Source organism: Copadichromis virginalis, linkage group LG8 (genome assembly GCF_057382275.1).
Source record: "Copadichromis virginalis isolate Kocher_CV1m ecotype Utaka linkage group LG8, C_Virginalis_male_GT1.1, whole genome shotgun sequence".
Classification (NCBI taxonomy): Eukaryota; Metazoa; Chordata; class Actinopteri; order Cichliformes; family Cichlidae; genus Copadichromis; species Copadichromis virginalis.
This window is the reverse complement of record NC_140625.1, coordinates 15943702-15961048: the sequence shown is the minus strand read 5'-3', so window position 1 is coordinate 15961048 and position 17347 is coordinate 15943702. Positions and strand designations below refer to the sequence as shown.

The 17347-nt window shown below is 39.8% G+C and overlaps 2 protein-coding genes across 2 annotated transcripts; one reads left to right on the top strand and one right to left on the bottom strand.

The window, feature by feature from the left end:
* Positions 1–3883: 3883 nt before the first annotated feature.
* LOC146703055 (chymotrypsin-like protease CTRL-1) lies at positions 3884–11307 on the top strand. Its single transcript, XM_085466158.1, has 6 exons — positions 3884–3946; positions 4511–4525; positions 4661–4823; positions 9313–9581; positions 10205–10353; positions 10535–11307. The coding sequence occupies exons 1-6, from the start codon at positions 3901–3903 to the stop codon at positions 10865–10867; spliced, it is 975 nt and encodes a 324-aa protein (XP_085322284.1). The 5' UTR covers positions 3884–3900; the 3' UTR covers positions 10868–11307.
* Positions 11308–13569: 2262 nt separating this feature from the next.
* Positions 13570–17334, bottom strand: aldoab (aldolase a, fructose-bisphosphate, b). Its single transcript, XM_085466157.1, has 7 exons — positions 17258–17334; positions 15854–15972; positions 15343–15609; positions 15087–15247; positions 14484–14742; positions 14162–14361; positions 13570–14029 (listed from the first exon to the last, which is right to left on the bottom strand). Exons 2-7 carry the CDS (start codon positions 15963–15965, stop codon positions 13937–13939), a joined length of 1092 nt encoding a protein of 363 aa, XP_085322283.1. The 5' UTR covers positions 15966–15972; positions 17258–17334; the 3' UTR covers positions 13570–13936.
* Positions 17335–17347: the final 13 nt, after the last annotated feature.

Sequence of the window (17347 nt, the reverse complement as noted above, 5' to 3'; positions counted from 1 at the left end):
GAGTTTATGTGGGCAAACACTCAGGCGAGACTACAACTCTTTTCTGTCTGTGGGAGGGTTCGGGTGCCGATGCATTTTGCGGAGAAAAGGAGGTTCTTTTATGCCCCTCTGTACAAGCCCCCCTGTCTCTTCAGTCAGCTCCTCTGATAATATTTAACCAGAACAAGCGCTTGATGTCTGAAGAGAACAAAAGGTGTTATCTAGTCAATCCCCCCTCTTAACAGTCATTAACTTGATTAGGAGTTTAAATTGTTTGACTTTGCACTTTAATTGGTCTTAACACGCACATCAGTCAAGGGTTAATTTCTGATCCAGAGGGGATGTGCGTCACTGAGCTGAAGTAGTCAGTCAGTATTTTTCTGCTGTACTTTGCATGAGGAGGAAACAAAAGCAAGAACTGAAAGTGTGATTAATGTGACCCAAATCCTTGTTCGTCTTGAACCTGTGCTCACATCCAGCTCTTTGTGACTGAACTTTGTGTTTTCTCTTCTTGACACGCTCGCTGCTTTCATCAGGCTGGAAGATTGAGTGAAGAGGAGGGGCATGTGAATCTGGGCCAGCTGATCGAAGGAATGAAGTTATTTAACTACTGTGAACATTTTGCTTTTGTCTCATTGATGCTCTTATTCAATATGTGACCATGACATCAGCAAAAACCTTTGAAGCTGAAGTATGAGGAAAATAATTTTATGATTTGAATACAAGGTAGAAATAAAAAAAAGATGTGAGCTTTATAAAGGCCTTTATGGTTTGTGTGTGATTATTAAAACAACACACATTCCCAGCTTGTCAGAACTTCTATAATTAAGAATCATTATCAAGACATACTCAATGATTTGTTTGTTTCTGGGTATCTCAGCAACCATTTCTTCTGTTTCAAGAAAACAGCCCGAAGCTTCCAATATACCCTCTGCAGTGGTCGCTTCGCTCAGAGCCTCGCTGTCGTCACACAGATGCTGTCATCCAAGGTGTAAGAAGCCGCTGCAGTATTGTCCTAAACGATAGGTGTCGCCATTTAGTCAATAGTGGAGAAAACGTGCTAATAGGGAGCATAAGAAGTTAAAACCAGGAGCCAAGACTTTGTTAAGTGTTGACTTGTTGTTTTGCAAATTTCTTTCCACAAACTCAAGCTCCTAAACATATACAACATCTCACTCTGTGTATTTGTACATCTCTGAGCTTCTGTGCAGGATTATTCTTAAAATGGTGGTAATAACTGGCATGATCTGGACTTAAAAAGGCAATATTTGCCTGTCAGTTTGTTGTAGCTTAATAATATCCTAGATTAATAAAGTTATTCAGTTATTCAGAAAGGTGTTTAGAAATGCATTGGTGGTGGCGTTTAGGAAAGACTACTGAGTGTTTTAGGCCTGAAACTGGTGTTGCAACTTCCATTGTGGGAGGTCACAGGGTGAAAGTGCAGCAGTATAAAGAAACAGGTGTGCTGCATTTTTAACCCAGGACAAAATTAGAGCACTGCTTCCGAATGCACACAGCAAGTGTTTTTTTTTCCATTAGATCTATTCTCTTCCTGTCAATTTGAAGGAGGAATGCATAGGAGGAAATGACGGTACTGAACGTGCCAATAATAGTCATTACATGCTGTCACAGCAAAATCTCCAGTGTTAAATTAACACTTTTGACAGTGTTATATGTTTAAAAGTAACCTAGTCAGTTTTGAAGATTAACAAAGACTAACACTGAGCAGTGCTGATTTTCTAACACTGGAATATTTCTAACATTTTGAGTTATTTTCCAGTGTTAGAAAATCAGCACTGCTCAGTGTTAGTCTTTGTTAATCTTCAAAACTGACTAGGTTACTTTTAAACATATAACACTGTCAAAGGTGTTAATTTAACACTCAACAGTGTTGTATTTAACACCCAGAGGTGTGGAACCATATAGACACTCTCTAGTGTTAATTTAACACTGGAGGTGTGGTTACATTTCTAGCAAACAGTACAACAGATTATGGCGTAAGCTAAGGCGTAGGGTTTCAGATAGGTTTGTGGATAGGTTGACAAAATTTACATTACCTAGACCAAAACAGGCCACTGTGGACTTGTGGACATATGAAAACTATAACCAGTTAACCTCAGTGGTGTGTACAGAAAGTCTTAACTACAGACACCGACCCCTTGTTGATGTCTTCCATTTATTTGCTCTGCAAATTATAGTCTTTGTTTTCCTGCTCTCACTCAGGCTTATGCAGACATGACTGCTGTGTTTAAGTAACCCACAAGAACTTAGATGTAACAATTTCTTGATTGAAAGTTGTACATTTGTTTTGTGGATAAAGCTCATAAGGTAATTACATTTTATATTTGTGGTTGTGTGGGTGCAGAGAAGTCCTCAGCAAGAAAATACTGTATGTGACTCTAGTTCTTTTTGCACATCACCTAATCAAGTTCACCGCTACTAGCAAGACTGAAGTCTGTTGTGCCCATCTTGTGACATGTACCCTGTGCAGCATGAAGATAAAATATGAGTACATAGGATGGTGAGTAACCACCCACAACATGGGAATCAGTCTGCTTCACTTTCATGACAGGCTTTATACATTCATTTTTTAAAGTGATGTGGTTTTAATAGTCAGCCCAGTCTTATTCCATACCCACATCAACACCATGCACCATTACATTATTAAGTAGCCTAGTGGAAGTCCAACTGGATTGTTTGTTAACAGTCTTGCCTTACATAAAAAACTGTATACATTTTGTTTTTATTAACATAGGTAACATCCGACATCCTGAGCAATAATATAAACCTGCCCAGGTTAGGGCAGACGAACCAAGTGACGGCTGGACATCAGCTGTTCCCACCTGAGGAACTGGTATGGGTGCAGGAAATGGCTGGACCTTAGTCGCCCTGGGAACAGGAACAGGTGGACAGGTATGCTCGGGGATGATCACAGGAAGACGAACAGTCTTCACAGCCACAGGTTGGGAGGCATGAACAGTCTTGTTGACGACTGGTCAAACATTACAAAAAGTTTCTATAGATGAAGGCGGGACAGCACAAACAGTTTCTGGGAAAGCTGACTCAAAAACATGGAGAACAGATTCAAACCGACACAACTGTGGAACACAAAACTCAACCTGATATGAAGCACTCAGATCAAATAGCCAGCTTAAAAATAGAGGATGCCTTCTAAAATGTCCTTAACATTTCAAACAGTATCAATTATTAATCATGGCAAAAGCGACTGAAACCAAGTGAAAGCATGTGGGCTGGGAAGCCATTTCAGCATTATATTATCATGTTATGGTCACGTCATTCTGTCATGTGATTAGAACTTACTGATTACTGAGCAGACAGGGCACACATACAAGGTGGGAATGACAATGGTGTGACAAAGAACAGAGGGAAACTGAGGACTTAAATAGACATGATTAAGAGACACAGCTGGGGAAGAGAAGGCACAGGTGAACAGAACCAATTAATGAGCAAGAAAGAAGCAAAACTGAAAAACAACCCACACAGGAGAAGAGACTATCAAACTATAACAGGCAACACTGAGACTGAGGCTAACACACGTGAACCTGACAGGCCAAAGTAAACACAAAGACAAAACATGGAAGAAACACAGAAACACAGACTTGGCATCGGGATCGTAGGAGGGCTGGAAAAAGAATAGCAAAGAATATGATGAATGCAAAATCAGAATAAAAACCCAAGCAAAGCAAAGGTAAAGTTTAAACTGAAAACTATAACAAAGTCAAATGGAAACTATCAAACAGAAAACAGTCCCAAATATAAAACGCAGGGTACAAAACCCAGAATCGTGACACTTAAGTTATGCTGGAATGTTGACAAACCGGTTAGAATAGGCAGTGAAAGAAAACTATCACAATGACACCTCTGCTTATTGTAAATACAACTTTACTGTGAGTGAACAGGATGGCAGCCTGGATCCTCTTGGTGTGTGCGCTCATCACTCTGCAAGGTGAGCCCTAATCTTTAACAGCTTTTTTGGTTTTGTTAGAGCTATTTTGTACAATGTTTGAGAATCCGGGTAATGATGGTTTTGTATTGAAGTGTATTGTGTAAAAAATGTAAGAGAAAGTAAAGCAAAACAAACCCTCTGCTGTCAGTATGAACTTTATGAAAACAGGAATTACAGCAATACTGCTTCACTAAACAGACGTACTGTTGGTTATCAGCGATGCTTAAACTATTTTTGTTAACCTTTTGCTTAGTAACTTAGTAACAACAAGTCTTCACTGTGTCAGAACAAACCACAATGTAACATCACAATGCAGAAAGTTTTTCATGTATTCGACAGAAATACAGTGCGGCCTGCATCAAGTCAAATTTGTTGACTTGAAATAATGAGAGTAAAATGTGATCCACTTAGCTGTATTTACAGTTACGGAAAAGTTAAGGAAAAAAAGGTAAAGTAAGGGAAAAAAGCTGTAACTCTAGTGTCCCCATGTGGCTGTTGTTACACACTTATGGCAACATTCACAAAGGTTATAATTTCTAGTAACTTCTTCTCTTATTCTTACAGGCTCAAAGGCTCAGGGTGAGCACATCACATTTCATATATACCATACAACTGTGTAAATACTCTGAATGTTCATATTCCAGTGTGACTAAAATCAAGCATGAGAAATTTTATTGCATATCACCTGACACCCAGCTGTCTTTGCTCTGTCAGATTGTGGGGTGGCACCTCTCAATACAAGAATAGTGGGTGGTCAGAATGCCCCAGCTGGGTCATGGCCCTGGCAGGTGAGCGTACACTATCAATCATCTCACATCTGTGGAGGCACCCTCATCAGTGACCAGTGGGTGCTCACAGCAGCTCACTGCATTATAACGTAAGATATACTCTTTGTTTCATTCTGTATTGCACGTTTTTACCGGAAGCCTATGTGGGAACATTGTGTTCAAATTCAGTATTTTAGAGACCAAAAAAAAAGCCGTCAGATTATTTATGTTGCCCAGCAGACCTCAAAGAAAACAAACATCAGTGAGAGACTCAAAAAACAAGTGAAGCATGTGAATTAAAAGTTGAGTAAAATATCCTGCTAGACGTGTTCACAGAGCAGTTTTAATAAAGTTAGCTGATACAAATCAATATTTGTTGGTGACAGATAACTAGCATAACTAACATACAAGTTCAACCAGTTCACTATTGCGCAGAAGGTGTTTCTTCAGTGAATAATGGTGATTCCAGCTCATCAGAACAAATATTTATGTTAATAAACTATTAAAAGAACGGCTATACAAAATCAAATTAACATATTTACGTCTGGCCTTCAGTGCTATTTGTACCTCTAAATGTTGAAATGAGTTTATCTTGAATACAATGTTGCTAAGTGGTACTCGTCTTCTGGTGCTTAAACTGCTGAACAGGCAAGCAAACAATAGTAATGAACTGATGCAACAAAAAACATTTTGTGCTTTATATAGGGTCTACTTTCTTTCTACAAACTTGCCGCCACAAACCATAAATGTGCAGAAGGAAGTGTTTGTCTAAGTGTGACTACAGGCTTGTTCCTGAGACAGAATGATAAGGTGTCAACACTGATAGCAGTGTTAGCTGGCGGTACCTTTTATAGATGTAATCAGTAAAAAAATTTTGTCAAGAAGTGGCTCTTTCCTTTACATCTAATCCTCAAACCTGGTGATGTTTCACTGCTTTGCTTTGACATCTGATTGATAAACAAGAATTTCACGCTTAAGATGTTTTCCTCGTAACTTGAACTTTTGCTTGTTGCACAATAGTCAACCTGTGTGATAACAATTTTGTACCATGACGGGCGTCTGCCAACGGATGAAGAAATATCCTCTTAGCATGTCTTCCTGTCGTGTCATACACAGTACATTTAAAGGTCACACATTCAGACTAGTCACCCTGACTTTAGTGAAAATAACATGCTAAGTTAAACCTGATGCTGTGAGGGTGAATTGACCTAATTAATCCAGTTCAGTAGCTTGTTGAAGCATGTATATGTACAGAATACTTTATGGCCGACTGCAAGGTGCTGTGGTCCTGTGGGTGTTAAAATCGTCACGCCTACACCACATGATCGACTGGTGGTTAGAAGTGTGTGTGCTGACATGCTGCGTTTGTTTTTTACCATACATGGCAGTGTACATTATGGACACATTTTCTCCATTTTTATCTTATCGATTCAAAGGAAACTGTTGCAAACATGAACAATGTTTCCATGCTTTGTTTTGTTTCTTTCTTAGAGAGAAGACGCTTTCTCCTGGCAGCTCTTTCTTCTTTCTTCAGTCTTTTTTTAATTGTACCGTGATGAGCTCTAACATTTAGCACGCTACCCGGGCCTCTATACCCTGAGATCGAACCCCTTTTTTAAAGTGAACATTTGCTGGGACATCCAATCCTGGATAGATTGTGCCATCGTGTGAATGCACACCTGAATGCTCCAGACCGGCAAACTGCCAGAACATCAGAACTCCTGATGATCAGATAAGCACCTATTGCTACTGATCCTTGTAATTCCTATCCAGTCAGTGGGATGTGCTAAGTTTTACAGGACTGCGCAGAGTCCTGTAAAAAACGCTCTTTTTCCTGGGTGGACTTTGCTGTTATGTAAATACTGCTGGGTATTATGAGGCAGGAACTCACACGATCTATTTCAGTTCCTCCACGCTGTAAGTTCTGTCACAGTGTTTGATACAATGCACATACAAAAGTCATGTGGTAAAGGAAGTGAGTCTTGGTACATAAGTAGGTCAAATGCAAGGCTTTAACTCACTCACACAAGATTGTGTCATGTGTAAAATAAGTTAAATTTTTTCTTTAGACTTTTTAAACTTATTTTTTTTTGCATTTCTGTGCAATTTGCGTAATTTGATCCAACAAAGCCTCTACATTACATTTATAAAAGTGCCCTACTTTCCCTTAACATGAACCCAAGTGGGAAATCAGTTTTGACTTTTGTCTTCTGGGTGAACGTCTTGTGTCTGGCCCATTCATCCAGCAAAACCTGCACTACACTGGTCTTTTTGCTCTCTCGAAGGATTTCCTAGTCTTTCTGCCAGAAGGCAAATATCCAGGTCAACACCTAACTGAAACTTAGTGGTGGTGGCTCATTTTACTGCCTAATTAGCAACATATCTGCTTAATTAGCAGTCAGATCAGTCACCAGGAATTAATTTTGACTCAAACAGGTTCACGCAATACACTGTTTGTAATGACCCAAATAAAGGTCTCCTAATTCCTTATTTATATGCTTCAAGTCTTTCCAGTCTTGGTGATACATGAGCATACTGCAAGATAAGGGCTTTTAATTTTATGTTTTATTGCTTATTCTTACTTATGTAAAAGCATTTTTGGCTTTACTTGAAAGTCGGAGAGAAGCAGGGAAGCAGAAGGATATGCTGAAAAGTTATGCCACAGTGGGGAAGTGAGTCGTGAATGGTATCTGCTTCCATGTGATAGAAATGATTATACAATAGAGCCAATTTATTTATTTGGAGAACTGAAATTTACAGATTTACTACCATGTCTATGACAGTTTCTTACAGCCAGTATTGTGGTTGTTACTCAAAAAAGTAATCTATTAGACATTACTCATTACTTTTTTAAAAAAGCTAATGCATTACACTACTTAACTACTCCCTTGAAAAAAAAATTGTCACACTACTTGTTACATTCCTTCTGCATCGCTGCATAACAAGACCTGATATACATTTTCACATAATAACCAATATATACCTTAGGCTACATTATGCAGATAACTGAGCAACTTGGGTAACACAACTAAACACATAATTATAACTGTAACCCGATTAGTCAGTTCAGTGCAGTAATGTGCTACATTAATGTATTACAGAATGTGACCACAGTATGTTTTGCACAGCTGTAATGACGCTGTAATAAGTGGGATGCATTACTTTTTAACCTTTTACTTTGTAACTTTGCTTTGTTGTAACACACTTTGATAACACACTGTCTCATAAATGAAGCGTTTCTTCATTTTAAACTTGCATGATACATCTACAGTCTAAAGTTAGCTCAATGCACTCTACATAGATCTCATACAAAGACTTCTATAAATATAAGTCTCATGTTCAAACCAAGACGTGGCCAAGTATAGACAGTAAATAATTTAAATAACAAGTTACTGTCCCTGTGTGGGCTGGTTTTAATTATACAGTTGCAAGAAAACCAAATTTGAAAGGGATCATGCAAAGATCATGTTGTGTTGTGTTTGGATCTTTCAATTTGGGCCAAAATTGGACACTGGCACTCGAGGCCTGGAGTTCAACACCTGTGCTCTATACACAGCTGTGAAACTAGTGAAGGAGAAAAATGAGAATTAAACAGAAAAACAAAAGACAAAAACACTGAGATCTGTAGATTAACAATAAACCTGATGTGGGAAACTGGAGGATACAGGAGGCCGAAGAAATAAATAGAAACACAATAGAACCACTATATTTAACAAGGAACAAGGAAAACATGTTTACTCATATCAATTCTTACTATCCACAAAAAACTACGTTGGGCCCTATGTACCAGTGTATACATGCAAAGAAAGTACTTTTTGCACAAAATTACCACCCATATAAGCTACTTTTCTGTGTCATAACTCTGTATTAATGTGTTTGTTAGATAATTTAACTCAGTAGTGGTTATGGAAGGTCTGTGGCAGTTCTATTTGTTTGCACAACACGTACAAGTTCAGTTGGGGAAATATTGATGGTTTATATGCATAGTTAAAAGTTTTGATTACATAGGTAGAAAGTTTTTTTCACAGTTAGCTTCTGACCCTGTGGTTTGTGAAGTTAGTATAAGTCAGGGTGACCCATAAACACACTGTTTATCTAGTTCATCACTTGGGTTTGATTGACTTTGATTGGGCACAAGCTTCTGTCGTCACACCTTGTTTTTTTTTTTTTTTTGTAAATTCGCACACGTTTCTATCGGGCAGCATGGAGTTGCGGTGTTGCCGCTGTCACCATTCACCGAGAAGGTCAAGGGTTCAAATCAGGTTCAAGCCTTTCTGTGTGGAGTCTGCCTCATCTGCCTCCGTCTGTGTGGCACCTGGGTCTACTCTCAGCTCAAAAACATGCATGAAGTTAGATTAATTGGTCATTATAATTTGGCCGTACATGTGAATGGTTGTCCTGCCCACAGCGTTCCCTGCCTTTTACCCCATGACAGCTGGATTAGGCTCATGTGACTCTGAATTGGATGAGATAATGGATGTATGTTTGCACTAGTGGTTAAATACAATAAAAACCAATTGCCAACAAAATAGGTCATGACAGGTTTGAGAAAATATTCTAAATCCATGGACTGATTTCATTATTATTCATTTAATACAGAAACTCACTGAGTGCATGGACGCTCTACTTCGGGAGAGAGACTCAGGCTGGGCCTAACACTCATGAGGTGAAACAGAGTGTGTCGCAGGTCTTTGTCCACCCTAACTACAACAATTCTTACTTGAACAACGACATTGCCTTGATGAAGCTCAGCAGCCCTGTCAACTTCACTGACTACATCAGACCTATCTGCCTGGCAAGTAGCTCCAGTCAGTTCTACAACTCCACATCCTGCTGGTCCACTGGCTGGGGCAAACTCAGAGAGAATGGTGAGATTTTTATTTAATCTGTGTAGCTGGTGGAGGTGGAAGCATCATATCAGGTTTTTTCTAGTCTCGCTTTGCCACTTAAATTCGTATTTGCATGTCAACTGTCAGGGGCTGGGTCTGTGACCTAGTGTGTTTCTTATTGTCAAGCTTGTTTTGTAATGTCTCTCAATGTTTCCTGTTTTATTTTGAAAAGCCAGGATTTTTCATGTTCAATGTGTTTTGTTCGACTTCCCCCGTGGTGTCATTATGTCTATTACAGTCAGCTGTTTCTCCATGTGTTTCCACTTCCCCTGAAATGGCCCTCAAAGTGGCCCGCATGCGCAAAAGAAGACGTCACACACAACGCGTTCTTTGTTACTTCCTTTAAAAGTTGTTGCTATTAAAGTTTTTCACCCTGCAAGGTGCGCAGTTCACATATTCGCATTATACTTTTTGGTGCCTGAACTGCCAGACAGATGCACAAACTGTTTGTTGCTGACAGGAATGTCAGTTTTTTGTGGGAGTTTAGATATTGAATAATCATATCATCATTCGTGTTATCGTTTGCACATATCCATTGAAAATACTTTTGAATTCGTAAGACTGGACGAGAGTGGACTCATTTCATGTTTTGCCTTTCACAGAGACTTTGCCAGCTAATGCACCCCTCCAAGAAGTTCAGATTCCTGTTATTGGAAACAAACAGTGCAGCTGCAATTATATCCCAGCAAAAGATGCGAACATCACTCAGCAAATGATTTGTGCGGGGCAACAGAACAAAGGAGCATGCCAGGTTAAAACAAAAGCAAATTGTTGTAATATGTATTCTCCCTTACAGAAAAACCCGTTTATTTATTTATTTATTTATTTTTTGCAATTTCAGCCCTATAATGTAAATATAAACTTTTTTAGTTTTGAGAATATGCTGTTTCAGTCCCCTTCTTAATGTTTGTGTTTTATCCTACTCTTTTCAGGGAGACTCAGGTGGACCCTTGCAGTGCAAACAGGGTTCCAAGTGGATCCAGGCTGGTATTACCAGTTTTGGAATACCTTGCGCCCAGGCAGGTTTCCCTGAGGTCTACGCTCGAGTGTCTGAATTCCAGACTTGGATCACAAATCAAGTAGCGGGGGCCAATGTGGGCTTTGTGAGCTTTACTTCTAGTGGCACCGACACAGACAGCAGCTTTGTGTGTCGCAGCAACAACTCCACTGGCAGCACTAACTCTGGAAATTCAGCCACGTTTGCACCTGAGCTTGGATTTTTTATCTTCTCAGTGAAAATGTTGCTAGACTGCATTTTAGTTTAACACTAAAAATATCTCCTCTTCTGCTCTTTTTGTCTTTAAAGGTGTCTTTAAAGGTACAGTGCATAAACTAGCACCCACTCATATGTATTTTTGACTGAATGAATAAAGTTTATGACGATGCATGAATTTGTTAGATGTAATGGCACACTAATCGATGTATATTTATTGCAACAAAGTGTTTTTCTATCATATAATCTCAAAAAATACTTATGTAAATTGGTAATTGTTTTTTAAAGTATTTTGATTTTAAAAAACATTATAGTCAACTATAACATAACTGCACTGTAGCTCGGGTGGATCAGCTTTTCTTTTCTTTCACTACACTCACTACATCAATATTTTTTCTTTTGTTAATTACTTTATGAATCAATTTGTGTTTTCAGCCAAACTAGAGTGCCTTGGATATGGAAACAAGCTAAAATTAAAGGTTCTAATTCTGATTTGCTGGTGTTACTGAACATTATGTACAAGACTGGAAGAGATATGCAGAAGATATATGAATATATAAATATGCTCAGTTGTGTATGTTTGGACGTAACGTACAACATCTACTAGATTTTTGGTTTTGGCTTTTTTTCTTCCTGTTATAGATTTTTAATTCAGAGGCTGCTCATGTCATTTTAAACCTTCCCAGAACTCTGAAATATGAGTTTTATTTTAGTGATCTGAGTATTTGAGGAGACAGGGAAATTGTGGGTGGGAACATTTGGGGAAGCAATTTTTAAGAGAGGTTCTGCATTGATACACTGATGGATGTGGTCACGATGACTTCTGTCTCGGGCTTGTGAGCTGTCACCAGTTATGCTCTTTGAAACCGTACTTTATGGTCAAAGGCTTGATCTGAAACTGCAACTGATGCACCCAATGACATTTTCTTTGTCCAAGAGAACGGCTGACACCTTTAAATTTGACATGTAGCTCTTCCTGTTACGCCATGCTCCAATCTAATCAGAGAAAATGGAAATTTTAGATCAAGAAAACAATATTTTAAACTCAGGCTTCTTAAATAAACCTGGATGTATCAAGGATCGTTAAAGTGGCTTATCTCCTGTTATGTTTGATGTATGTCCTGTTACATTATTAGATACTCATCAGATACTCATAGTGCCAAATCACAACAACAATTGCCTCGTGGCACTTTATGTTGTAAGGTAAAGACCCTGCAATACTACAAAGAAAACATAGTAAACCCCAACAATCATACTGACTCCCTATGAGCCAGCGCCTTGGCGACAGTGGGAATAAAAAAACTTCCTTTATCAGGAATAAACCTCCAGGAGAACCAGGCTGAGTGAGGGGTGACGGGTAGGGAGATGAGAGGAGGACAGGACAAAGACATGCTGTGGAAGAGAGCCAGAGTTTAATAATAACTTATAATTAAATTTAGAGAGGTGTATAAAACATAGTGATTGAAAAAGGTGACTGAAGAAGAAACACTCATGGGAATCCCGCAGCAGCCTGTTGCAGCATAACTAAGGGAGGATTCAGGATCACCTTATCCAACCATAAGTATGTGCTTTTATCAAAAAGGAATGTTTTAAGCCTAATCTTAAAAGCAGAGAGGGGGTCTGAAGGCTCTGCCTCCCATTCTACTTTTAAAGGTCATGACGATAAGATGTGAGGAGCAGGATTTTAAATTCAATTCAGGATTTAACAGGGAGCCAATGAAGGGAAGCCAGTATAGGAGAAAGATGATGTCTCTTTGTAGTCCCCGTCAGTACTCGTGCTGGAGCATTTGGGATCAACAACTCCAAGATGTTTGTAACCTGCACTAAAGCTGCTTCTTTACTGTGACGAGCTCTGAAACCTGACTGAAAATCTTCAAATAAACCATTGCTCTGCAGATGATCAGTTGTTTTAAAATTACTGAAGAATTTCTAATACAAAAGTACATAGCCAGATAATACAGACAATTTGATCATGTTTAAAATTCAAACATTAATTAATGATAGAACTTATTTGAGCAGCTGCTCTATGACAACCCCCATTAATGTTTAAATAGCTGGGACTCTCCACCATTTGGTTTCAGAACTGAAAAAGATTCTTTGATGAGAGGTGAAACCTCTTCATGGACCCAAAGGAGTCCAGTAGGTTTCTATCAAAGCTCCTTGGACTATCATGACCTGGATTAGTGAAAACCTACAAAGACAAACTCCTGTTCAAGCCTTTTATATATGAGGGGCAGCCAGTCAGAAGACAGCTGAGGATTAAATTGGGCCTCCAAAGCCCCAGTATAAAATGTATTATTTTATTTATTTGTTATTTAGGATTTATTCCATCTCCTGCAGTTGAAGTTGGTTATTATGTACTTTTTCAAAGTACTACTGAATTCCCTGACTATAAGGGGAAGGTTTCTGCGTTGACTGTTTTTCTTAATGTTTCTACTTTTTATGTGCAAACAGTTCAACTTGTAACAAAGAATCAATCCTCTGGGGATCCGAAACAGTTAGAACAGAGGTTTTAGAATAACAGTAACAAGGACATATTTTACTTCTGTTTGGTAATTTGCTACCTTACAGTCCCATCAGCAAACTTCATTTGCTAATAAAAATAAAGCTAGATCAGTAAACCGCGTAAGGCTACTTCTGCTTGAAGTGCAATTATTATGGCAACTGACAGTGTTCGTTTAATGGGAACTTAAATGTTGAGCAGTGAGAAGTAAAACACAAAGTAAAACCAGAAAAAGGAAGGAAAGCATCACGCTACGGTAAATACTTTATTCCATGGTAACAGTATAAATCATATACTGAACTTACTGGAAGCAGACCAAGGAAAATAGTACAAGTTGTGTAAAAACAGTGTGGGAATCTTCACCTGAAAAAAGGTGTTTAAAAATAAAAGCCAAGGGAATGGAGGAAGAACGTGTTTTAGTCTTCTAGCTGCAGCAACCACTCAAAGCTTTTTTCTTTCTTTCTCTTTTGCTTCCTACTGAGATGTAAAAGTGCTGCTGTTTCTGTTGTAGCGTTTAATAGTAGAGTGTGAATTTCATAGGTGGTGCCTTAAGGGACGTGTCCTTTTCCGTGATGATGTAATAATGGAGGGGTAGGGGTGGAAAAAGGGTGGTTATGCTTAATAAGCATGATTAGCCACAAACAGTGACTCTCCACCAGCAGTGCTGGCTCCAGTGGAAACATATTTGCCCACACTGGCCTGGTTGTTAGCCTGTAAGATAGAAAATATGATATTATTTAATGCACAAGAGGACTCTAGAGCATGAGTTTGATGTTAATAATAATAATACAACTCTTTCATATAGCTTTATATTTTAGTTACACAGTTCATATTCAGACATACCAGAGCTCTCTTTACAAACTCTTCTTGGCATGCCTTTCCGTTCTCCTTCTTCCCACCCCAGGCTTTCAGGGCAGAGGCCTGCAGTGCACGGCCATATGAGAAGGTGAGTGCCCAGGGCTTGCGCAGGGGGCACTGGTTCATGGCGTTCAGGTTGACAGAGGCCTCCTCCTCACTCTGACCACCAGACAGGAAGGTAATACCTGCAAAGCAGGTAGAGTTTAGCAACCCAGATTGCAGATCTAATGCAGATTAGTCATAAAAGATTATGTCTAAAAAAGTGTAAAAGTGTGCATATCAGCAAGCGTGTGATGTACTTTCTTACCAGGAACTGCAGGGGGAACGGTGCGGCGCAGGGCAGTAACAGTTGCCATGGCAATCTCCTGGTTGGTGTACTTGTGTGAGCAAGAGTGTCCAGCGGTAACCATGTTGGGTTTGAGCAGGGTACCCTCCAGGTAGACGTGGTGGTCGGACAGGGCCTTGTAGACGGCAGCCAGGACCTTCTCAGTGACGTACTGACAACGCTTCAGGTCATGGTCACCATCAGGAAGAATCTCAGGCTCAACAATGGGGACAATACCGTGCTAGGAAAGGCAAGGACACAAAGACAGGGTAAAATAGGAGCTCATATTAAGAAGACAAGACCTGAAATCCAAAAGTGAAGACTTTAAAAATTTAATGTTATGCTGCCTTGATAATACTATGACATAGCATTAATTTGGAGAAAAGTTTTTTGAGCTTGTTGGCACATTATGAGGTTTCCTCATTGTGTGTTTTTACCCATGCAGGAAGTATGCGTGTGGCATGATCATATCAAATGCACAAGCAAAAACAGCAAAAATATTTTAATGTTTTTTTTTTTAAATAGACCCAATAATAGATCTTGTAAAATTCAGTTAAACTGGGTTATCTGTCTGTTGTGTCTTACCATCTGGCAGATGCTGGCATAGCGAGCCAGGACATTGGCATTCTCTATGATAGCCAGTCTTGAGGGCGTGGTGGGGGTGATCTTCAGAACACAACGCCACTTGGCGAAGTCAGCACCATCCTTCTTGTACTGGGCGCAACGCTCATAAAGCCCATCGAGACCTGTTAGGAAGGACAAACATACACAATACGTTAGATAAAGATATTAAAAGATAATTATGTAATACGGATGATGTCTGGATCTTTTCTGTGCTCACCCTGGGTGGTTGTCTCGCCATTGGTTCCTGCCAGGGGGACAACACCTTTGTCGACCTTGATACCCACCACCATGCCTCTTTCTTTGAGGTATTGAGGGAAAGGCTTGCCATCGTCGGTCTTCTGGTACATGGTCTCGTGGAAGAGGATAACGCCACCAATACAGGGATTGATGCGGTCGTCAGCAGTGAAGAGGAGCTGGCGGTACAGCCTCCTGTTCTCCTCAGTGTTCTCAGCATTGATGCTCTGGAAGCGCTTGGCCACACTGCCTGGAGGTTATAGAAACAGATAAAATCAGATTGACTATAAAAACATAGTATATTATTAGGTGTTGGAAGCCACAGTCTGTCTGCACGTTTGCAGAAATGTTTCAGTTCAGGTCTGAGAAAACACACACAGTGAAACCAGTTTCAACTGTAGCCTAACTGCAATCCTTTAAGCCATAGTTTTTGGCAACTGTTGAGTTGACTGTCCCAAAGAACTGATTGTTAGTATATAGGTTCATTTTCTTACCAGTTGACTCATCTGCGGCAAGGATTCCTTTGCCTGGAGCCACAATCTTCAGAGCAATATCATTGAGCTCCTTCTTTTGCTCAGGAGTGAGGAAAGGGTATGCGTGAGGCATCCTGACTCTTGATATAAATAGAGGGAAGACAGAAATTTGAGAAATTAATAATGAACATGACACAGGGGTTATACATTTTTACAGTGCGCCAAGGCGAAAGGTTATACTGCACTGCAAATCTGCTTTTGAGTGTAACAGTTTCAGGGTATATGTGTGGGAAACTGCTAGATGAAAGGAGCACAGAACATCGGGTTGATTGTGTGAAGGAAGTGGTAAAAAAAAACAAAACGTCTGGCTCATGGTTTTATGTTTTCCTGTCAGACTATCTTTTGCTAAAACAACCCAGACCAGCTTGTGTCCTACATGCGACAGCAGCTGTTTAAGCTTTAACTGCTGCAGCAGCTTGTGCGCTGGTTTCACACTATTCCCCAGGCACAATATGTAGCCTCACAGAGGATCCAGTGTCAGAGAACTACCACAAATCCCCCTCCACCACCATCACATGCCCCACCCTCCATGCATCTGACCACCCTTAAAAAATCGTGTGCACGTCCGTGACCTATTCCATTTTCTAGCCTCTTATCCCTGACCTTTCCATTCCCCTCCACAGCCCCCCTTCCCTCACCATTCCTCTTGACTGGCCTCTATCGCATACCTCCTCCAACTGTCACCCTGTTGCCACTATCAATACGTTAGACTAAATATACCCAGTGTACCCAGTATACTGCTTGCATGAGGCAGTGAGTGCACTGTAGCTCATGTAGCATGAATGGGCTGCATAAAAGAAAATGTGCAGCGTTCCACCCGGCTGTTGATGAGGCATGCCACATTGCAGAAGGCAGTCTAGATGAATTTATCTAGTAAAGCAAGAAATTAGTCAGACTATTGAGTCACCACTGACCAACGATTCAATGGAAACTTTGCATCAGATAAAGGTAGGTGACTGAAGTTTACCAAAAATGATCAGCTTTGTTTAATATCAAGGGAGAATCGTTCTCACAGTTCATCACAATCATTATTTAATGTTGTTATACTATAGAAAGTGATGAGATATTTTCATCTGTCTAGCATCTGGTTCATTGACGTTGAAGTAACAAAAAAAAAAAAAGACGCACACTTGCATTTAACCAACAGACATGAACCTGCGGGTTACACTGATATAGTTCGAGTCATGTTAACCACACAGTTGTGAAAGCTACAAGAAGATGCATAACACTGTTTCTATTTTATCTCTGGTATACAGGTCATAAGCCTCTCATTATGCCAAGGCTTTATAACATAACATTCAATAGCTAACCAACAAATCCACTTGAAATGCTGTTTTTTTCATGGGCATGAATTCAATCTTTTACCTTTGAGGTTGCGAGGAGAGCTGAGAGAAGAGAGAAGAAGGGAGAAGATCCGGCCTTCGTCTGCGACACCCCTGCAAGCCTGCTGGTCCT

Excerpts from the sequence above, each read along its gene's own strand:
- LOC146703055 (XM_085466158.1), top strand. The coding sequence starts at position 3,901 with ATGGCAGCCTGGATCCTCTTGGTGTGTGCGCTCATCACTCTGCAAG. Across the intron at positions 9,582-10,204 it reads GGGCAAACTCAGAGAGAATG|AGACTTTGCCAGCTAATGCA; the intron begins GTGAGATTTTTA and ends TGCCTTTCACAG. Across the intron at positions 10,354-10,534 it reads AGAACAAAGGAGCATGCCAG|GGAGACTCAGGTGGACCCTT; the intron begins GTTAAAACAAAA and ends TACTCTTTTCAG.
- aldoab (XM_085466157.1), bottom strand. The coding sequence starts at position 15,965 with ATGCCTCACGCATACCCTTTCCTCACTCCTGAGCAAAAGAAGGAGCTC. Across the intron at positions 15,248-15,342 it reads TGGCGAGACAACCACCCAGG|GTCTCGATGGGCTTTATGAG; the intron begins GTGAGCACAGAA and ends CCTTCCTAACAG. Across the intron at positions 14,030-14,161 it reads AGTTTGTAAAGAGAGCTCTG|GCTAACAACCAGGCCAGTGT; the intron begins GTATGTCTGAAT and ends TCTATCTTACAG.